This window comes from Theobroma cacao, chromosome 9 (assembly GCF_053813885.1).
Source record: "Theobroma cacao isolate CCN51 chromosome 9, ASM5381388v1, whole genome shotgun sequence".
In the NCBI taxonomy this organism is placed as follows: Eukaryota; Viridiplantae; Streptophyta; class Magnoliopsida; order Malvales; family Malvaceae; genus Theobroma; species Theobroma cacao.
The window spans coordinates 1,952,508-1,976,185 of record NC_142647.1 but is presented as its reverse complement, the minus strand read 5'-3'; the positions used below and the strand labels follow the sequence as shown (position 1 = coordinate 1,976,185).

Genomic DNA, 23,678 nt, shown 5'->3' with positions numbered 1-23,678 from the left:
GTCATGAGACGAGATGAACAGTAAATAGAAGTATTAAATTAATGTCACATCGATAACGACAAACTTTATGAATCCGATGGAATATATATTTTTGAAACAGGTTATTCATTTTCAATCTTAATGAAAAATTGAATTATGATGAGAACTTAAAAGGTTTAGGTGTTTTACTTTTTATTTTATAATATATAATTTCATAAATATTCACAGATAAAATACTTGTAGTAATCTTATCAGATTAGGAGTTAGGACTCTACAGGTTGGGGTGTTGTTAGGTGCTTTAAACATTTTCCAGGCAAGCAATCCTCTTAAATCCATCTCCCAATTTGGAGGTGGCATCCCAAATCTTATATGCTAGTTGAATTATCTTTCAATGCACTTTCACATGCACATAGCTTTCACACACTGTATTAACATTCATGTATTTCACATCCGGTGGCTCTTATTTCATCTGACATCTCCCAAACAATTATCATAAACACGTAGTACTTATAGGCAACTACCGAACACAATCCTGTCAATCTGCCACCTCCAAAAATTTTTCCTAAAGACCATGATGTAACTAGATGAAAAACTCGCAGATGTTATATCGTAAATACGTTCTACTGATGGGCAACTGCTGAACACAATCCTGTCAATCTCCCACCCCAAAAATTTTTACTAAAGACAATGATGTAACTGGAATGAAAAACTCCAAAATGTTATAATTATTGTTCATTGTCATAGTGAAAACATGTAGAAAGGCCAAAACCCATGCTAAATTTGGGAATTACCTGGTAAGAACACATATTCAATCCTCATAAAATTGGGAACTTTTTAGTGTAGTGAACTTCAAAAAAAAGTGTACAAAAATTAAAACAGATTCTTGTTGAGACTGCTAACTCGTCCAAATTAAAGGCATCATTGGTGACCCATGGCCCAATCAATTATGTTCGCGAATGCAAATTGAACCCACCACCGTTCCCCGTCTCACTCAGCCTAAGCCCAAATGACACAAATTGCATTTAGGTGAAACCAGTGGCAGTTGAGACATTATTTCAGTCGAAAAATACTGTTGGACTGTTGTTCCTAAGTACTTGGTCTAATGGTCCTCGAACACTTTTTATAAATTTGGAGCATACTTGTCTCTTTTTCCATGCAACCCTAAGTTTTAGAGTCTCTTTTCTCTTTGTCTTGCTCTTCTTGAGTTCTTTCTATTGCTTACACTCGGTTCTCTATGGAGTTTCATCTCTCCCCGGTTCTTGCTTTTATAGCTGTAAGTTTTGTCTTTGAAGTGGATTTTGATGTGCATTACTTGTCGTTGAAGGGTGCCAGAACTAATGAGGTTAGATTTGAACTAACTGTCGCAGCTAGCGGTGGTGGCAAGCCATGCTGTTTTATCACCTGGGCACTGTTGGAACTATGTGCTGCCAAATACTCCAATGCCGAAGGCTGTCAAAGTTATGCTACATCCTGGTGAGTGCTTAATACCCAAGGATTCATTTTCCCAAATCATTTTTACTGACCAAAAGGAAGCAGCTACTGTAATAGTTTTATGCCCCCACCGCCATGGTTTTTTGAGAAAAAACTCTTACCTTGAGAGGTTCAGGGAAGTGAGGACTTAGGAAGATCGCATCTTTCTTTTCCCTATAGGATTGGCTTAATACTCTTAACAGATCACACAATCATGCAATCAGGGACGCAGGCTGGTAATCTGTGCAGCAAAAAGTTCAAATGTGAAGTGCTAAAATATATTATGTTTTTTGCAATTTAATGTAAGAGTACGAACAAAAATATGTTCTGTTTTGCAACTTTTTTGGGAAAAAGAATGGAATATATGTTCTGTATGTATCAACTTATCATGAAAAAACTTACGTAAACTGCTGCATTCATGAGCATATCATAGTACAATTAAGAAATCATCTGAGCTCTCCTAGCACATGTTGGTATATTTGACTTCATGGAGAACAAAGGTACCTCTGTCAACGTAGGGGGTGGCAGTGTAAACGTCAATACAGGAAAAGAGAAGCCTGGGGGCACGGCTGTGAACGTTGGAAAAGGTGGAGTAAGTGTGAACACCGGTAAACGAAAGCCAGGAGGTGGCACCCATGTGAATGTTGGAGGCCAAGGAGTTGGAGTGAACACTGGAAAGCCAGGTGGTGGCACCTTCGTAAATGTGGGTGGCAAAGGTAGAGGAGTATCTGTGAACACAGGACACAAGGGAAAGCCGGTATATGTTAACGCATCACCATTTCTTTACCGTTAAGCAGCCACCGAGACTCAAGTCCATGATGATCCAAATGTTGCTCTTTTCTTTCTGGAAAAGGATATGCATCCCAGAGCAACAATGACCCCTACATTTCACTGAAAATACAGAGACGGCAACTTTCTTACCTCGCCACATTGCCCAAAAGACACCATTTTCATCTGACAAGTTGCCAGAAATTTTGAACAAGTTTTCAGTGAAACCTGGATCAGCGGGAGCTGAGATAATGAAGAACACAATTAAGGAGTGTGAACAGCCGCAAATTCAAGGAGAGGACAAATATTGTGTAACCTCACTAGAGTCAATGATTGACTTTAGTACTTCCAAGATGGGGAAAAATGCTCAGGTAATCTCTACAGAGGTGCAAAAACAAACCCCCCAAACAGAAGTACACTATAGCAGCTGGAGTGCAGAAGATGGGAGGTGACAAATCTGTAGTGTGCCAGAAGCAGAATTATGCATATGCTGTCTTCTATTGCCACAAATCAGAAACAACAAGGGCATACATGGTTCCTTTGGAGGGTGCTGACGGGACAAAAGCCAAAGCAGTAGCAGTCTGCCACACAGATCCATCAGCATGGAACCCAAAGCATTTGGCTTTCCAAGTCCTTAAAGTTGAGCCAGGAACCATTCCTATCTGCCATTTCCTTCCTCAGGATCACATAGTTTGGATCCCCAAGTAAAAGCCTGAAGAGTACACTGAGACCCTTTAATTTGATCAATCAAATAAGTATAGTGTGCATTAAAACAGCTTAAAGCCATATCCAGTTTGTTCTATAATAATATACCTCAAACCCACGGGTTTAGTTATCCACAATCTATTTGTTCACTTTTGTAATAAATGATGAATCATGTACTCAGTCATAGATAAAATGGTGTTACTTTTTGTATCACAACGGTTTGGTGGTAAATCTATTAGAGTTCTATCCCATGATGAAAACCACTTGAGAAGGTACTAAAATCAAATAACCAAATGAAAAGACAATTCAATAACAATGGTATATTTCATTGATAAGTGAATGATGATAAATTCATGAGGGAAAAAAAGAGGGGCCACTTAGGTTCCTGGAAACAATCAATGCATCCAAAGACACATTTGCCCAAATGATCAGCCATGAAAGCCTCAGGATGTCACAAGCAATGAAGTAATAAAGATGATGGGGTGGATTGGATGGCAGATTTCACTCTCATGAATCTTGAAAGTCACTGATTAGAAGGCTAGAGAATAACCACATTTAAAGAAGAATCATGGCTCAGATAGAAATTAAAACATAAATAGACACATACATACATGCATGTATGTATAACCAAAAATCAAGGTTTGCTGGGACTCAAAACTAGCAAGAAAGAGCGAGAAATGTCAGCATTGGAATGTGGTCATACCTGACGGCAAAGCAGCACCATCACATAAATTTGGTTTGTTCAAGTAGCCCAAGTGAAATAGCAACATCAATTCATTCCACACCTAAAGGTTCTTTCAAGGTTAACAGCACAGTGACGTGAAAGTTAGGACAGTGACAACAGCTCAAAGTTTGCCGGGACTCAGAACTAGCAAGAAAGGGCCAGAAATGTCTGCAATGGAATGTGGTCATACCTGACAGCAAAGCAGCACCATCACATAAATTTGTTTTGTTGACGTAGCCCAAGTGAAAAAGCACCTTCAGTTGATTCCACACCTAAAGGTTCTGTCAAGGTAAACAGCACACTGACATGAAAGTTACGACAGTGAGTAAGACAAATATGAGTTGACAATAATAGATGTCCACTGATGATGCATGTCAATAAACATTTAATTCAAGCAACAGAAGTAATGTAAACCATTCTGATCCACCAAATGTTAAGTATCAAGTAAGTAATCAAAGTTATTATTAGAGTGAGAATGCAACATAGAATCACTCATATCATAACAGGGCTGGAAAAGGCCCCAGTGCATTAGAGTCTATTACAGCTAAGTTTCCTTTAAAATTTTCTCTTCACCTTCAGCATTAGAAAATTTATGATTTCATCAGAACTAACTGACTAATGCAAACATCTCTTCCAATTTTTTCTAAATCTTTCTGACAGTTTTTTTTTTCATTTTTATATTCATCGCCATTAACTATCAGAACTTCAGTACACTCTAGCATTTGGCTCATTGATTGGTGCATTATCCCCCTGTCTAAAGAGTAGGGTTCAAATCCCCCTTCTCCCAATTATAAAAAAAAAAAAAATAACTATCAGAACTTCAGCACATTTTGCAATCAATTCAACCTTCAGGATCTACAAGAAGACAAAAGAACAAAGCTAGTTAATTTAACCGTTTAATTGAATCAAAATACTGAAAAGGCAACAAAAAAATTTCAAATCATTAATCATAAATGAATGGACTGCAAATGTTTAGGTGCATAACGAAAACAGATGTAATGAACATGTTCTAATTCCTTGTACGCAAAATTGTGAGCAGTCATTAGGTCACCACTTTTGAACTATAGCTGTGGGTTTACTGGATGGAATTAATTTCTTCAGCAATGGCCCATCTGGCAGTGGATTAAAATATACTATTCCTACAGAAGGTAACAACTAGCCTGGTTGCTATCGTGGTTGTACTAGTAACCTAGGATCTAGTCTTGTATGCCCCATGATTTGAGGGGTTAAGCAAAGGGAAGGTTAACCCCTGACTGCATGTGCACACATGTAGTCCAAGCCCAAAAAACTCAAAAGGAGCAATTGGATAGATTTCTTTCAGAGGCTGAAAGCACAGAAAAAACAATTTTCGAAACAGGAAACCAAGAAAAGCACTGAATCCAAAGAAGTAAATGTATCTTTCCACTCTTGCTAAGCTGATGACAGCCCTAGAGTACCCTAAAGTGAATTGAGCGAGCAGATTCCAAGAAATTTAAAATACATCACCCAGCAAATTGATGACACCAAATGATGGAAAGCAAGGCTCAAACCAGTTTTCATGATTCACAGGAGCTTTGATGCCACGTTATTTAAGATAGCAGATAATGAGATAAACAGAGCTTGCATGCCACGTTATTCAATGATTATGTAAAACACTTGGACAAATAAAACATTAGCAAAACCTGGCTTCTACATCATTAGGGCTGTGAAGGCCAGCCATCAAAGAAACAAGCTCAGCAATCCCCACTCTGCAGCAGTTCCAAGACAAAAAACAAATCACATTAAAAAAGACATGCTATTGTTCTCTGCAGATCACCTCTTATATACTTCAACATGAAGCTTCAGACAACTTACTGATGCTACTTAATCATATGTATAAATAAAGATAAATCTGTGGGCTCAACAGTGTTCTTATTATTTTGAAGCATTTATTGCACCACAACTATCTCCTTCAATAACATTTCTTCCAGACGATGGCAGGAGAAAAGTTGAAGGCTTGTAATTGCACAATTCCATCCAAGCACACTCAACTTATCCCTTTCCATAGATGTTTTTTCCTTAACCTGTAATAGAAGACATTGGAAATCAGAAAATCTCCAACAAGTTAAAATATTGTGGAAGATATGACTTGCCAGCTCTTCATTACATACATGCTCTTCATTTCCATCAATATTTGCTGTAACTGTAATCCCAAAATTACGAACAAGGACATCTACTGATCTAAGATTTGGACACAGCTTCCTCAATTCCTTGATCAGCAAGAAAAGGCTCCAAAGAGCCCCATGTCTTTCCAACATTCAGTTTGACACGCAAAGGAACTGGAAACAAAAGAATAAAACAGAAGACCATGGAAATGTGTCCTGAAAATATCAGAGAGTCATTAAATATGTGAACACCTACCCAGAAGAGAGACAGCACTTTCCATACTCATTCGCAGCATCCATGCAGCTTCCTTTATCACAGAGGGATCAACTTCCAGTACTAATTCATCATGCACCTGGAAAATGGTAACCTGGATTTTCAGTCAACTATATTTCAAAATATAAATTTTAAGATAAAATTTGAAGAATAACCTAGCTAAAGTCACAAGCAAACAGGATGAAAATTTCCAGATTAAATTAATTCAACTGATTATTTTACCAAAATTCAAATAGTAGGAATTGCTTCACTCAAGAAAACATAATGAGGAGGAAAATATAAATTAAATGCAGCAATTTCTAAAAGAAACCTGTAAAAGGATTCTGCACCGGCCCTTAAGCATTTGAAATTTAGTAGAAATTGAAGAGCCAGAGTCTAGCCTACCAACCCCTTCAACAATCAGAGAATACACTTTTATCATTGCTATTTTGATTATGTCAGCAGCAGATCCCTGTAGATAAGAAACTATCAGCAAAAGGAGACTATGATATGCCACCTCAAACTTGCAAAACAAAAGATTGTTATACCTGACAAATAGAATTCACAGCTTGCCTTTGAGCTTTTGATTTTTCTTTACTGTTTCCAAATTTTATTTTGGACAAGAAGCGCTTTCTTCCCTTAAGAGTTTCTACATATCTGGATCACAAGCACATATAAAAAAAATCATTTAGTGTAGTGCTTTGCTAAGCGTAAGTTTTGACCATGGTGCAACATTCAAATTTTAAAAGAAAAATGCAAGAAAAACCTTCTTTCATTACAGATATTTATTTGCTTATGCCTTACTGTGTTTAGATATAAAAGCCTCTAGAGAAAACATATTTAATGCCAATGACAAAAATGTCAGAAAATAATACATTAACCACTTATAAATCAGTCAAAGCACAGATGTGAAGTTTATAAAGCATAAGCCCTTAATATGAAGCAACAACAAACAAAAACGAAAGAGAAGAAAAGAGGAATTTTAGGAAAAAAGAAACATATGCATTAGAGAGAAGGCAGATTAGACAATCAATAATAGCACACAATTCTTTACTTCTGTTCTTTTCTTTTTCTTTTTGGTTTAGCCTTCATAAATAAACAGTTGCTGCATTTTTGTATACTTGATGAGTCAAGAAAGGGAATAGAATATGAGCAGATCTTGGAGAGTTTGGAAGGCATCTCAGACAAAACTGATACATTATCTAGTCTTCTTAAAATATCAGAGAAACTCCTTACCCCTTTTGACGACAAGATGAAATGGCTTCACAAAGCCAGGATGCAACACCAGGAAAAGAGATTTTAAAGCTTTTAATTTTTTCTTTAGCTTCATCCGTGGTGCAGTTTAGTTGTTCAGCAAGAGTGTCAGCACCCATTCCATAAAGAATGCCATAGATTAACCTTTTGGTTTGGTCTCGCTCATTGGAGCTGACAGAATCTTCAGCCCTCCCAGTCCATATTGCTGACATCATGGTAAAAACATCACCCTGCGGCTTGCTTAGGAGTTCAATTAACGCAGAGTCCATCGAGAAGTGGGCCATCAACCGCAGTTCTATTTGAGAATAATCTGCCGTTAATAGTAACCAGTCATCCTGCAACAAAAATTAGGAAATACTCACCAAGGTATATACAAACAACTTCTAAATAATGATCTTTTGATCAATAACTAGATCAAAAAAGAAAAACAAAACATAAACAAAAAAATTTCCAAATACACCTAACCACAGAGATTTGCGTGGATATTTATCTCCCCTGCCCCAAACCCCAATTTCCATCATTGCCTAGAATGCAAAACCAGTTAGCTACCCCAATTACAGCCTTACAAAAAAAAATGCTGCCTGTGTTACAAAGTTCAAACCACTCTTACACCACCTATGAGTCTACAAAATTCTCACCTCCCTTGATTAAACCAACAATAAGCAGGTCAACTGCCTTAATCTCTTTACGAGCCACAATCCAACATAAATGGGAAGATTCATAGATACGGAATCCCCAGCATAATTTTACACCCAAAAAGTAAGAAATTCTGATCTATTTTCAAAAACACCACTCAACAGATAATCTATCAATAAGACACTCTGTTCTATCTTTAAACACATCATAAACTTGTTGAATAGAAACATAAAAGGCTACAGAAGACAAACTAACTCCATTTCTACAAAGTAACTCTTCCTGGTAAATATAGCAAACAAGAAATAGGCACTTCAACCTCTTCAAGGATTGGAAGATTTTAGGTTTTCAAGTTACAAGGTAGGGTCATGTAAGCAGAAAAAGGGAGAGGAAAAAGTTGGATACATACATACATACACTCATCTATAGATAGATAGATAGAGAGAAAGACAGAGAAAGAGAGAGAGAGAGATTGCACATTGTGACAGCATTATCTGTGCAAGAACCCTGTTTTCTGATAAGCAGCTCTTTGGTCGATACTTGAAAGTATATAATAGCATTGCACAATATGATCAAAAGCACTTTGAAGGAACATGAGCTACACAGCCCTTACCTGAGTAGGAACAAAGAAGTCACGGACATTAACCTTATAGTGATCAACATTGGCATCACTTCCATTTTTATCTTTGCTCAGGCTGAATTCAACCATATGCTCGACACACTACATATCACAGAGAAACAAACTGCTAAACAAAATGGTTCATAACATGAAATAGAAAATGCTAGTTGTAAAAGAAAAACAACAGGACAGATAAAGTGTGAGAATGTAACCAGAACCTGAAGATTAGGCTCCTCCATTGAAAGACGTCCCGTTGCTGTCGATGTTTGGAGCCAGCGGCCATGTAGTGTGTATTTGTGCGTACTCCGAGACAGCCTAGCTAGTGAACAAATGGATCCCAGTGTACAGTTTAAGAGCTTTGCCAATGTTCGATGCTCTCTAATGACTGGAATAATTGGATGTTCATCCCTGAAACAAAACCAAATCCATATTACAATAAAATCAGCATGATCTAAATAATTCATAAAAGTCAAGGGGACGTTGTGAAAATAATTTTCTAGTTTGTACTTGCAGGTAAAACAAAAGGAAAATGCATGCATAAACAATTACCAATATCCTTAGGACATTTTTAGAAACACCATTTTACACAGTCTTATATAAGCACTTAAGATTTTCCATCTATGAGGAGCACAAAAAACAGAAGCCAAATCTCTTAAATACCTCAGTAGATCCAAACACTGTTTGTCAGTACTTGGATGTTGTTTTCCTTTATTGCGCCCCTCTGGCACAGGCAACTTCAAGTGCCCATACAGGACATTTGCAATATCAGCTGCTGTGTACAATGAAAATGTCATGCCAGCCAACTTATAAGCTTCCTTCTCAAGACATCTTAGTTTTTTCCCCAACACATTTCGTGCCCAGAGGCATCCCTCCATGTTGATGCCTATTCCCCAAAGTTCCATCTCAGCAAGGACATTAACCTGATATATTAAAACCAACATTATATTACTATAAATTGCTTCAAGCATATAACATGTTAAAGTGCAAAATTACTACATATCACTCCGTAGGTTCAAAGATGAGAAACTATCATTGCCACATACTGGATGGCCAAGAAAAAGTTCAAGGGAAACCAACAGTCATAAAGTACACTAGAACCACTAGAAGAGGCAAGAAAAATATGATTCGAAACTAACAACAGCTCAGGAGCAGTACACCAAAAGCACCACCTGAGAAGCAGGACCCCTGAGGAACCAGCCATCTCTGCCTCTAAGGGGCCAGAGATGGGATTGATTTCAATCAAAGACCAAGGTCAAGGACAGGGATGGGGAGCATTAAACTCCCCACCCTCCCTTTTTTTTTCTGTTACATTTTCAAGACCTGACATGCCTAGATCTAATATTTCTTCCTCAAAGATTGAAAAAGTATAAGAGAATTTACCAATGGTGTTTCAATATATGTAAACACTTCGATAAGTTTTTCAGAGATGAGTAACTTCCAAAGTGTAGAACACAAGGCACGTGTATGAGCAACTCGACGGCAGCAACCATTATGTGCAGCTCTTCGCATCTGATTCTTCCACCTACCACTCTGATTAGCAGCTGCAGCAGCCTCACTGGATAACCTTTTCTTTACTTCCTAATTAATCATAATAACAACTTCTTAAGCTAGCTTGAACAATAATGAACATCTAATGATTCCCAGGTCTCTAATAATAAGTTAGGCTAGCCAAAAATTAAAACTAAATAAGAAACATATAAAATATGTAAAACTATTAACTCAAAATTGTTAATCTGTCGATCTCACAGAAGTACCTTCTCTAGGTTGGGACTAGAGCTTCTCTCCTCATCAGGCCAAACAACCCATGCTGCAATGGACATATCAATTCCATCATTAATCAGAACTGGTGGAAATAACAAGTATGAGTTGTCAATAATTTCTAGACCCAAATCTTTCACTCCAAGATTCATGCCACCAAATCTCTGAACAGAAATTGCAGGACTTTTAAGCACTTGAATCTGAACTTTCAAGTTCCAAGAAACTTTGCGGACACCACTTTTCCCCATTATATCAACAATTCTCTTCCATCTCAGTTTAGCCATCTCCAAAAAATGCTGAGGAGGTAGGCTATCATTTTTATCACTAGATGCACATGTTGACAAGAAATTGTTTGTTCTGTTGTCAGACCAGATTAAATCCTTGGGCAAATTTACATAGTACACAGGAGAATTTTCCCAACAGATTGCTATGCCATGTACCTCAAAGGAAGCAACAGAGTTCGGTTCTGATCGTCTGTTGTAGTGAATATCAAAACAGAATTCTGCTGTCGTCTCCCACAGTTCCAGGAAAGAATCAATTCCACCTGGAGTATTAACTGCATTTAAAGGACCTTTCCTACAAGCACTATCCACATTGCCAACACAGAGATCTTCATTGAGCCCGTCATGCACTCCTTGATCCAGATATCCACGAACTGTTGCCATCACTATACTTCTGCCTCGATCAATGACGGCATTGACCTCATCACCAGTTACAGGCCCTTCAACTGAAACTCCAGGATTTTCCATACCCAAGTTACCTTGCAAGGTAGTAGCTAAGTTTACTTCTGCTGAAGCCACTAAGGTATCAGCTGAGGTTTTTGTCACTATTAAACCTTCATTAGCTGAAGAAACATTCTCCAAATTCTTACTTCTTTCTGCTAGTGGCTTGGCTAACACATGCTCTATTTGCTCAACCCAAACAACACTACCAGGAGAGTCATCCCCAACACTGGTAATTGCAGCTTCCTGTTCTCCTGGACTGCCATTCAATACCAATGGTCGAGAAAATTGTGGGACACTATATCCAAGCGATTTAAAAGCTGAGAAGGCAGCGATCCTCGCCTCTTCAGCTTTGTTAAGAACAATTTTACGCGCACCATTCTTGATCTTCTTTGCCACTCCCAATTGCATGCGCCGCTGTGCTGAACTTTCTAAAGATAAATCTAACTTCTCAATATGGTAAAAGAGAGCAAAAAAAATGCAAAGAAAAAGAACAAAACAAAGAAAGAAGGGGAGACATAGCAGCTTTTCAGCATAACAAAGGAAAGTACTACAACTATGCCAGAATCCCAAACCAAAACATAAAAATAACAAAAATATAGTACTCTTAAATTAAGAAAATGTCAGAAATAGGTAAGAAATTTCAGACGGTGCAACAAAATAAAGTCTCACTGTGTAATCATAACCCTTAATCAGAGAAGCCAAAAACTTCACCTTGTGCAGCCCATGATGAGGATTCAAAAAGAGCTTTAAAAATCTCGGGAATAGATGCCTCCGCAATTGCTAGAGGTGTGCGCAAACCAGCTTTATAAAGAGCTCTTGCCCGTGATCCCTAAAAATAAGATGATAAAAGTTGCAAATATAAGACAATGATAATACTAAGTTCATCAGACTCTCTACTAGCCATCAGCAGTAATAAATCACCATGATGATATCTTTGTGTACTCACATTACAAACACATCAAACATTTCATAACATTTTTCCTTATAAATGAAGGATCATAACCAAACACGCATGTCAGTTCAAGGCATCTGACTGCATATTTGTTTGAAATGGAGAACTGAAGTAACATAGTCTATAACAACCCAAGTAACAACCCAAAAATTAAAATTTACCTTCACATATGGAATAGTAGTAAGCTCTACAATCTCTGCTCTGACTCCAAAAGAAACACGATTTTGGAACTTTGCAACCAAGCCCTCTAGGTCATGCCATCCAAGCCTCTCACAAAACACAGAAACCATTGACGCAAACCTTCCAGCATTCTCTTGTAAGGCTTGTACCATGCCTTTTGCCACTCGAAAAGCTTCACAAACCTCACCTACTGGAGCTTCCTTCATTGCAGAATTTAGAGAACATTAATTTAAATAGCAGGAAATATTTAAAAAAAAAAAAACTCTTAGATTAAAAACAGTTGTAACCTTATAAAAGGAAAAAGGTTAAGAATGATCTGCTGCATCAGGGAATTATGTGCAGGCAACAAATCAATGGAACTTCTATACATATTAATCTCATGGTTGAAGATTAAATGAGATGGTTTTATGGAGTTTGTGATATAGATTTGCCATGCCAGAAACATATGCATAAGATTTGTGCCTTAAATTCAACTAGCACAAACATGTAATAGCAGTAATGAAAACATATATGCTATGTGCTAACAATATTAGTGTAGCAAACATCTATTAACTTGAAGGCAAAAAATGGCAAAGAGACCTGCACTAATCTTGATAAAATGAGGGCAACATAAAATCTTTTGCACACTCGAAGTGTTTGCTCGTCTGAAAGCTTAGTGTTGTTGCTGATCCCAAGGTGATTTTCAAACTTTCCGCGAAGCCTCTTCCAACCATCTCTTAATCCATTTGAAATGTGGATAGGTGCACCATGTGCCATGCGCATCAAAAATGGTTCTGCTACTCCAACTCGATAACCAACAGACTGCATATCATTAAGCACAGAAGAAAACAGAACAAATCAAATATCTCTTTAGCATAATTGCTCTTTAACAAACCAAATATCTCTTCAGCATAATTGATGCATCCACTCAAGAATTAAACTTACAGACACATAAATGATATCAAGTACAGGGTCGCCCAGCCCTTCCATGTAATACTAAAGATGACTAAAAGAGAGCAACTGGGAACCAGGTTTTAGTTTAAGACTAAAAATGGGCTTACCTATATACTAAGGCTAAAATTTACTGTTACAATGCACCCAATTTTAGACAGGTAGCAAACATTACCTGTTCAAGAGCAGACAATTCCATGAAGCGTTCATAATACAATTCCCAATCTGGTTCAACTTCAACATTGATTGGTGTTACTAGATAAACTAAATGTAAATCAGAAGCAAGCACGAAGCCTTCTCTTGCCCTTGAAAGATCATCCAACACAATCTGTGGGATAAGCCAAATAATTACACTTGACGACAGCACCACAAATCCGTATATTCCTACTACCAGGGATCAGATCCACAAATACAGTACTGATAAAAGAGAAACAATGCTGAAAACTGAAAGACCATAAAAAATGTAATACCAGTGACTCCTCTGGGCAAAGGGAACTGCCAAAAGCTGCACGTCCGAGGGGAGTAGTACCATACAACTTGGTCTCATCATTCCATTCAAGAAATTTTCTGTGACACAGCCACCGAAGGGAATCCTGAGCTGATTTCACCACATCTTGAAATGGTTTTGTAGAATTGAGAAGAGTACACTTAACATAGCGGTTAATATCACTAGCAGTTTGAACCATTCCACCGGCCACAACTTCTAAAATTGCATGAGTCATTCCGTTCTTATCTTCAGATAAACAAGATTGCAATGGTGGGCAGCCTTCATTAAGAAGTCCCTTAATTCTTTTTATCTCTTCTGGCTTGCAAATAAGCATCTGTTTACATGAAAACATTAGAAAGTAAAAAACTAATGAAACAAACAAAAAAGAATAAAAGCTGTTTCAAATACAATGACAAGAAATGAAAGAGAACAGTTCTAACAATTGGAGTCAAGCAGTTACTGTATTTGCCCAGAATATAATAAATGAGAAGACAAAACCAGATGTTAGTAAAATTATTGAACCTACACTTTCTCCTTTTGTATCTATACCAGTTCGACCAGCCCGACCAGCCATCTGTTTGTATCTAGTTGCATCAATAAAATCACGGCCAACCCGGGGTTGTCGAAAAATGACTCTCCTAGCAGGTAGGTTGACACCAGCAGCTAAGGTTGATGTGGCAGTTAAGACACGAACAAACCCTCTACGATAGCATGCTTCAATAATCTCTCTTTCCTCAACCTTTACAAAGATAAGAAGAAACCTTGACCATTAAAAAGGGAATAGAGCTTACAAGATTGGACAATCAATTAGCAGCTAACAACTATACATTATTGCAATTTGTACAGGATAATAAAGGAAATAGGAAACAAGCAAAAAGTTGCTATTAAACAAAAAGCAGTAAAGATAAAAGTGGGGAAAAGTACTGTAAGGCCAGCATGGTGATATGCAACACCACAAGGAAGAGTTTCTTCCAATATTGGATCCAACCCAGCAGGACACCTTCGCAAGGCATCAATTGCTGAAGAAATATCAACAAACTCACAGTTATCACCATGGACATTGACAGAAAATTTCTTGAGAAATTTTGACACATGCTTTGCGGTTGATTCACATCCTTTCCGACTAGAACAAAATATCAACACTGAATGACCCTCTTGAACAACCTGAAGCACATTCCCAATATTCAAAATTGGTCAACACTCAAAATAGTGCCAAGCTAGAGCTTTGCTCAAAAAAAAAAAGGAAAAATATAACAGAGCAAAAAATACCACGAGTCCCAACCTCATTGCACAATTCGACAATATGATCAGGATCTTTACCACCAAGGTCAACAACCTTTGGAATTGTTCTAACGATGTCCAAATTCTTGTCGTAAATGGTGTTGCCAACTTTTATAAATTCCTCCAATGGAACTGGTCGAAAATCTGTCTGGTACAATGCTGCCTAAACATGGAGTTGTGAAAAACAAATGTAAAATCATTAACAACATAAGAAAGCAGATATAATATAAAAAGGAGAGGAGTTAGACAAAATTTCTCTATCACCCCTTTCCTTTTATAAGTCCAACACCTCTCCTTTGTATATACAGCAACCAACACTTTTTTCTTTCTTAAAGTACAGCAACATGTTAAAACCAAGTAATCTGATAGATACATCCACAGACCATCAGTTTGACAAATACATAAACATTTTCCATGTAGACACCAATATCATGCACAAAAATGTACAGGAGATAAGAGATATTTCATGAAACTAAATATCTAATGAACAATGAAAAGGAGAGAGCAGCAGGAAAAGAAGAAAAAACTGATACTTTGTATGTCTCACTTACTTGAAGCCAGTCGGCAACAGCTTCCACATTTGGCATTGTTGCGCTCATCCCTACAATTTGTAAACCATGAGCTGGATCAGCCTTACCACTACTGGAACCTGAACTTTCTCCGCTACTTGATTCTGACATGCCTTCCCCAGCTGCATAACGAAGCTTTGTCAACAGAAGTTCCAGAAGATAACCCCTACTCTGATCACCAACCTGTCACAAATCATAGGTACGGAACTATCGATATTAGTCCATCAAAATGGTAAAAGACTGAAGGGAGAATAAGGACAATTAGGAAAAGACATTGAGAAGAATGAGGGTGTACATTGAGCAAAAAAAAAAAAGAATGAGGGTGTACTAATAAGTAATGACAACAAGATTTGTTCTGAATATACCATGTGTAGTTCATCTATCACAATGATTCCAACTTCTGATAGACGACCCTCTTCCAGCAATCTGTTAGTTAAAGAGTTTGCCTTCTCTATTGTACAAACAGCTACAGAAGTATCTTTAGGAAGTGTTCCACCACCCTGATTTCCATAATAACTACGAACTTGTTTGCCGAGTGGTTCAAGAAGGACCTCCAGATGTTCTGCCTGCAGTATGTTTAGGCAGTAAGTAAAATCAATTGCCCAAGAAGACTTATTTTGTATCAGCTAATATCTGGTGGGAAAAAAAAAAAAACAACCTTTTCTGCACAGATTGAAACATAAGGAAGAACAAGTAACGCTACTTTTCCAGTTAATATCACCCTCCGCAACATCAAAATTTCTGCCACAAAGCTTTTACCAGCACTGGAGCAGAAAGAACAAGATTAAGCATAAATAATGCAAGACACATATCAAGAACAAGCAAAGACCTATACAACTTTCTCCTTCACTACAAAAAGTAAAGTTGCTAGAATGTCAGACAAATAGAGGATTGAGAACAATAAACATTCCGACCCACAGAAGATGACCATGACAAAGCTTATGCTGAGTCCTAACTACTTATGAAGTACCTTGTAGAAGCACAATATACAAGATTCTTTCTCTGCAGTACACCATCTACCTGAAGGCAGTCAACCTGGAAAGGAGGCATTACTATCATGCTTTCAGTGAAGCAAATAAAATACTTAAACACAAGATACAAACAGTAAAAAAGATACCAATGCTTGAAAGTACTTCAGCATTCCATTTTAATAAACAAGGCAAGTGTGAGTAACGTAAAATTAATGAGTAGACTTTAAAGCAAAACTGAAAGATCAACCAACAGAAGTACATAAGGAACAGAGACCAGAAGCAGAAGTCAGAAAAATAACAGATATAAACACGTGTGCACATAAATAGGTAGCATCGCTAAGGCAAGAAGTAGAAAAGGATTATTAATACCTCAGCATTGCTTTTAACAACAACATAAAGTGTAAAATACAAATGATAAAAGCCAGTCTCAGTGTGTTCAAAGTGAAAATTTTTAAGTTGTAAGATAGAAGAAAAATAGTTTTGCACTGAAAAGACAGCAGATAAACAAAAATGAAAAAGCTGGTCATTTTCTCAACATAACATAAGTAGAGGAGTCGAGCATGGTCTATGAAACCATTTATACTTGAAATTTGTACAAATGAGAGAGCGAGCAAATGAGTGAGAGAGAGAGAGTGATGAGCACTTGAGCAGTGGCCACTACCATCTCAGAATAATTCCATACAACTAAAACTCAGGCACATGATAATCACATGAATGTCAATGTACAGTCTCATTAAGAGTACAAAAGGACAAGTTATACTATCTGAGAAAGCATGTCTATAAATACAATTGTGTCTTGAAACATGTAAATATAAGTACAATTCAAAATCCAAAAACAAGACCAAGTGCTTTTTAGTTTAAAACCAAAAATCAAAACTCTAATAAAAAGTGCTGAAAATATCTTGTAAAAGAACATGACACCATGATAAGTCTGAACCAAACTGTCCCATTTAATCCCCAATTCCTTTCTAGAAAAAGACAGGGAAGAAGGTTGAGGGGGAGGGAGAAAAAGGCAATCATGATTTATTTGAATTCATTCAAATATTTATATATACCTGCCATGGATATAGTTCTGAAATTCCTTTCTTTTTATATGTTCTGCATATTTCTAAAGGAAGCCAACTACTGAGACTTAACCGGTCTTTAAGCGCCACAAAACTTAATGGAGTAGTGGTTTCATTGCATTCACCAATTGACTTATTGGCTTTGTTAGCTGCTGAAGTGGAAGTTATGCTATTATTATCTTGACTTGACAAATTGTTTTCCTTTTTGGGTACCACATGAACAGAAGCCCTTTCCTGTTGTTCTCCTTGCACCTCTTCAATTGTCTGAAGTTCATCATGATCTGTCAGTGTATTAACGATTGATGGACCTTTATGATTGACAATACCACATTCAGTCACTTCACTGTCCCTCTGTATAATGTGAGGGATACTTCCATCCAAAATTTTGTCGTCAAATGAAAAGTCAAGATGCTTAACAGGCAGCAGGGACACTTCTTTATCCATTTCTTTCTTCTGCTTCACTGCTGACTCCAAAGAAGTACCAACTCCCTTAAGTTTCACTCTGCTCTCACATTCATCTGGCATTTCCTTTGACTTGTCATCAACAATTTTATTTCCTAAATTGTATGTATTATTAATCTCATATTGGCTCTTTGGATTATTAGTTTCTTCAGCAACTTGAGCAGATAATGCATCACTTCGAGAAAACAAACCATCAGCTATTTCAATTGCTTCGTTCCAGAAAGCTTCCCCAGGCGAAAACATGGAGCTCCCTCGCATTGACTGCGGTGTTCGATAAGCACATGCTTTAACAATTGAAGAACCAGGTGTACTGCATTCCATTGTATTTAGGACCGGTTTGGTTGTTGTAGTGCATTTTCTTAAGCTTGCTTGAAGCTCAATGAGATTACTACCCGTGTTTACCTTAACAAACAAAAATTAGTTAAACAAAAAATCAGGGGAATTTCAATCATCAAAACTGACACAGAGTGGTTGCTTACCTCTCTTGAAAGGTTCAAAATGAACTCTCCAGTTTCATTTTTGAGATTCTTCTTAGTAGAACAAGCAGTTTCAACTTCTGTTTGTAACTGATGGGATATCAGATATCTTTTCTTGAATCTTTTATCCTCCTCACTCAGCACAGATAGACTACCATGTCTCTTCTGGTCATTCGCTTTCAGCTGTGATGGTGAACCTACATGTGGTTGAACTTCACTGCATACCGACACAAATAGAAATAACAATAAAATGTTTCTTTCACAGAGTTGAAGAAAAGGCACAATTTAAATGCTAGAAAAGTCTAAACTACCATAGAATTTTTTGTAAATAAATGAGATACAACAGCATTACCTACAATACAAAGACAAAAAATCAGTAGCAAATTGTTTTAGTTCTGAATTTTCCCTGCCTTGCGCAGCTACCTCAGCAGGATCTCCAAAGTCAAAATTTCCTTCCTCAGATGAACCCAGATATATTCCGTTATGAGTCACTTGAAATGCTTCACAACTTCGAGACTTCACTTCAGCCAACAAAAAGGACTGTTCATTCTCGTTTTCCGAAGATTTATCAATCTCCGATGCCAAGCTTCTTTTAACAGGATCCTGTCCAATAATCGTGCATGAAGGTTGCACGATTTCATTCTCTTGTGAAGTTCTTAGGTAATTGTCTAGAGTGCCTTTGGCACTAGGAGAGCCTTCGACCGTAGTTTTTGCATTCTTTTCAAATCTCCCTGTCTTCAAACAGGGTGATTGGGTTTTCCTCTTCTTCGAGGCAAAAAACTGAATAACCAATAAGACAAGCAAATATCATTTCAAGCTTTCTCATGTTGAGTTTTCTTGGGAATATCAATTTCCCATAGTGCAGCATTAGGCCAGAAACAGATATCTTCCTTCTTGTAATTAAGAAAATTAATCGAAAAAGAAAAGAGAGTATAGTCCAATCTTTAAATTGATATTCAAGAGCAAAACGAAATGATCGTTGGGAAAGATAAGTAGGGTTTTGAAATTTTCTTTTAAAGGAAAAAAAAAAGATGGGATTAAGGATAAACCTGATCGATGCGGGCTCGAGGCGAACCAGAAGCCATTATCAGAGATGGGAAAGATCGACGACGATCTGAAAAACCCTAGCGCCCGCCCTCTTTCCTTCTGCTCTTTGGAGTCTCAAATGCGACGCCGTTGAGATGTTTGAATCATGCAAGTGGGCGCCAAGGAGACACTGTTGGTGAAAGTGAACAGTTCTGACACTTGATACACAGAGTTGTAATTCAAATATATTAGGAATTTGCAATGGTGCCCTCCGTCTTTACCGTATTTAGCTTTTTCACCTTTCTACCTTCACCAATGCTATGGGCTCGCAAATTAGGTTTAGTTTAATGGCAAAACATCGGATCAGTGCGTCAAACAATAGTTAAATACGCAGTGATGTTCCTACGAACTAAACTCCCTCTCTCTTGCCTATGTCACTCTTAGGGATGGTAATGGCTACCTGGTTGTAGGGTACCCACAGATATTCGATCTGGTTATATAAGATTATGATATCTTATAATCAGATTTGGGATGAGTCTGGATAGTGATTTTACTATCTGCATTGGGTTCAGGTAAGATTTGGGTACCACCCATTATTCGAACTCGATAACTATATATAAATATTTTATTATTATTTTAATAATTAAATTAAAATTTTATAATTTTTAGCAACTTTACAAGTAATTTTTTTTGTTAAAAATTAACAAATATATGAAAAGTATGGTTACTCTAATTATTAATATGTTGACATTAATATATTTAAATTAAAAAATTAAAAAATTATTAATTATGTTTAAATAATTTGAATATTATATCATATTATAAATTAATATAATTACTATTATATATATACTCTTAATATAAATATATTTACTTTTTATTTTGTGTTAACATTATAACAATTATGACTTATAAAATCATTAATTATAATATATATACTATTGTTTATATAATTTTATAATATATATATATATATATATATATACTTAAAGAAATATTTTAAGATTATAATAGTTATGAAACCTAAGTGTTTTTTTTTTTTCGTGAAATTAAGAACAAATCCTTATAATTAATTAAATTAATTCATGAAACTATTATTATTAATTAACTTGTAATGTCTTTTAATATATATAGTTTATATATTATATTAATTTATAAGAAATATAATTACTATTATATATATTAAAATATTTTTAGTATATATATACTTTATATATAAACATATTTACTTTCTATTTTTGGTTAACATTATAAAATTATAACTTATAAAATTATTAATTATAATATATATAACTTTGTTTTATATAAACTTATATAAACCTAAAAATAAGTTGTGAAACTATAATAGTTCTAAAACCTAGTTATTTTTTTAATTTTATGTAATTAAGGACAAACTCGTATAGTTAAATTAATTCATAAAACTATAATTATTAATTAACTTGTAATATCTTTTAATATTATATATATATATTAGATTCATTTATAAATAATATAATTATTATTTTATATATATTAAAATATTTTTTATGTATGCGTATGTGTCTATATATATATACTCTAAATATAAACATATATACTTTTTATTTTGTGTTAACATTGTAAAAATTATAACTCATAAAATTATTAATTACAATATATATACCTTTGTTTATATAAATTTATAATATATAAATCTAAAGGGAAGTTATGATATTATAAAAGTTAATTAGGTAATTGGGTACCATGAATAATATTTTAATATTTTTTTTATTTAATCGAGTATTTAAATGAGTTATGGTAATTATAGAGTAGTGGGAATGTATTAAGGTTCTGGTAGTAATTTTTAAAATTATTCGGGTAGTTAATAGGATTAGATTATTTGATTTTTAATAAGATTATAATTTAAATACCTCGAAATTAACGAGTACCTTACCCATTGACATCTCTAGTCACTCCGTTGGCTCTGCCTATCAGATCTTTCTCAAGTTTCAAAATATCTCAAATATTTTTTAAACTTTATATAACTTCACGTACAAATATCACTTATAAACCACACCTTCATTTTCAATAAGACATTTAAACATTTAACATTTGGATCACATAATACATTTCAAAAATATAAAATCATGGGAAATATATTAAATTAATAAACTTAATTCGTAATCTCTAAAATCAATTACGGTAAATCATTTCTAATCACTTTACCATATTTTATATTTCGAATTTTTATGTCTTTCTCGATTTTTCAATCTGATTATAATTTAAAATGATTTAAAAAAGAAATACCAAATTTTCAATCCGATTACAATATCGATTTGAGAGATAATCATTAATTAATAAAAAATAAATAATCAAAGAGAGAGAATTGATAATAATCAAACAAATGATCCAAATACTTATAAGCATTTTTTATTTGTCTTAACAGGTTAGTCAAAAATCTTCATTGTATAATCATTACATCATTTTTTAATACTAAATCATCAAATTCAATGTCACAATAGTATAGTTAAACATTATTTCAATATAGATAATTAAAATATTTTAACATATTAATAATTAAATTGACGTTGTTAATATAAAAAATTACATGAACCCAAATTTTGCAAATTATTATACAATAATTAATTCCCTACTTTGAGAGAGTACAAAAATAATTACATAATTTGATCAAAATCTTTATATAAAATATAATCTTATTTTCAATTATTAATATAAGTTGAAATCTATAACTTACATGTTTGCAACTCAATTTCTCTCACATTTTATTTTCTGTTATTTTTTCCATTTTTAAAAATTAAAAAAAATTTGTAAATTATCATTCATGTCTCGAATATAAATTTAATTTTTGAATTTTTACAAGTTTTTTTCCTTAACATTTACTAGCATTAAATTGAATAAATTTGTTAATTTTGAACAAAAAAACTAAAACACCTACAATTCAAAAAGTGTAATAAATTTACTAATTTTTTAATTAATTATACTTAATAATGACATACATGAAAAATACATGAGGTTAAAGTGTAATTTTCTTCATATTTTTTAACTACCGTCGTAGTTTGACCAAAGCAACTCGCGGGAAATCCAAACCTCCAACTGGACCAACTCTCGTGTTGAAGTCAAAACAGAAAAGAGTTTTGGGGTTGAATTAGAGCCATAATCTAATCTCTAGGCACAAGCGATGTGTTCGGTGAAGGAAGGACACAAGCATATAAAGAAATTAATTTAAACTCAATTAATTTTATGTATAAAATTCAATAAGAAATCTTAGACTCCACTTAATTCTAAAACTAAAAAAATTACATAAAACATTAATCATAATTTTAATTATCAAAATTAAAAATTTAATAATATATTAATTGTATATAAAAAGAATTTGTGTTTGAAATAGTGCAACATTTCAGTTATTAATTTATTTTTTATATTTAAATTAAATATGATTTTGTTTTTTGAGTTTAAGTTCTATAAAAATTGCTTCTAAAATCTCTTTTTTATGTCCTCAATAATTATATTGTTACATCAGTTAATTTTTACTTTGTATTATAAATAACACAGCAAATCATTCTTTTATTCTTGTATTATAAATTATTTTGTATTATAATTTTTACTTTGTATTATAAATAACACAGCAAATCATTCTTTTATTATTGTATTATAAATTATTTTGTATTTATCATTTCCAGCTTCTTCTCCAATAGTAAACCTTAAATTAAAACTTCCACTGTATTATTGGGATTTCAATATATCAGTAATTGGTCTCTTCCTATAAATTTTAAACTTTTGAGACAATTAACCAATATTAGAAGAACATACACGACAATTAATCAATGTATATATTTTTATATTATTTAAAAATATTATTTATTATTTTATATTATTTAATATTAATGCAATATTAATGTGGATTGTGAAAATAACATGTGATTATATTATCTATGTAAGTATATGACATTGTTATCTATTAAGATATGTTGATATTTTAACGTTATTAGAGATGACGATTTGATTAATAATAATTAATTAATTATTAATAATAAAAATTTATTTTTTTCAAAAAATATAAAAATTTAATTGAATATAATCAAAAAATAAAAAATTATTTAATTTTTTGTGAATAGTTTACGTGTTTTTTAAAAAATATATATTTTTTATTTTTTTTGTAAACTACACTTGCCAGTGAAAAAAAAAAGAAAATATTTCAAAATTTTATTGAAAATTTTTTTTTATTATTGTCGAAATATAAAAAGGAATTATTTTGTTGACGAAAAATAAAAGAAAGATTGCTCTATACTA

General features: G+C 34.4%; 1 protein-coding gene and 1 pseudogene across 8 annotated transcripts; one reads left to right on the top strand and one right to left on the bottom strand.

Moving 5' to 3' along the window:
- Window positions 1-1,157: 1,157 nt before the first annotated feature.
- Window positions 1,158-19,581, bottom strand: LOC18587916 (MUS308 and mammalian DNA polymerase-like protein). Of its 7 annotated transcripts, none has more exons than XM_088809769.1 (32): window positions 19,433-19,581; window positions 18,736-19,163; window positions 18,387-18,600; window positions 17,437-18,309; window positions 16,381-16,445; window positions 16,069-16,174; window positions 15,776-15,976; window positions 15,393-15,593; window positions 14,843-15,004; window positions 14,485-14,724; window positions 14,087-14,299; window positions 13,544-13,894; window positions 13,249-13,401; window positions 12,723-12,944; window positions 12,125-12,343; window positions 11,723-11,840; window positions 10,283-11,439; window positions 9,909-10,106; window positions 9,189-9,448; window positions 8,747-8,936; window positions 8,523-8,630; window positions 7,259-7,611; window positions 6,571-6,679; window positions 6,354-6,494; window positions 6,026-6,122; window positions 5,776-5,943; window positions 5,480-5,688; window positions 5,308-5,373; window positions 3,837-3,927; window positions 1,852-3,716; window positions 1,572-1,690; window positions 1,158-1,428 (listed from the first exon to the last, which is right to left on the bottom strand). In XM_088809769.1, exons 1-26 carry the CDS (start codon window positions 19,466-19,468, stop codon window positions 5,846-5,848), a joined length of 6,513 nt encoding a protein of 2,170 aa, XP_088665895.1. In that variant the 5' UTR covers window positions 19,469-19,581; the 3' UTR covers window positions 1,158-1,428; window positions 1,572-1,690; window positions 1,852-3,716; window positions 3,837-3,927; window positions 5,308-5,373; window positions 5,480-5,688; window positions 5,776-5,845. The 7 variants fall into 7 exon arrangements, with proteins under 7 accessions (XP_088665895.1, XP_088665898.1, XP_088665897.1 ...); XM_088809772.1 differs by having other exon boundaries at window positions 1,954-3,716; XM_088809771.1 differs by lacking the exons at window positions 1,158-1,428; window positions 1,572-1,690 and having other exon boundaries at window positions 2,494-2,674; window positions 2,749-3,716.
- LOC18587917 (BURP domain-containing protein 3-like) lies at window positions 1,199-3,059 on the top strand (annotated as a pseudogene). Its single transcript, XR_016028346.1, has 3 exons — window positions 1,199-1,252; window positions 1,347-1,452; window positions 1,914-3,059. The product of XR_016028346.1 is annotated as a BURP domain-containing protein 3-like (transcript).
- Window positions 19,582-23,678: the final 4,097 nt, after the last annotated feature.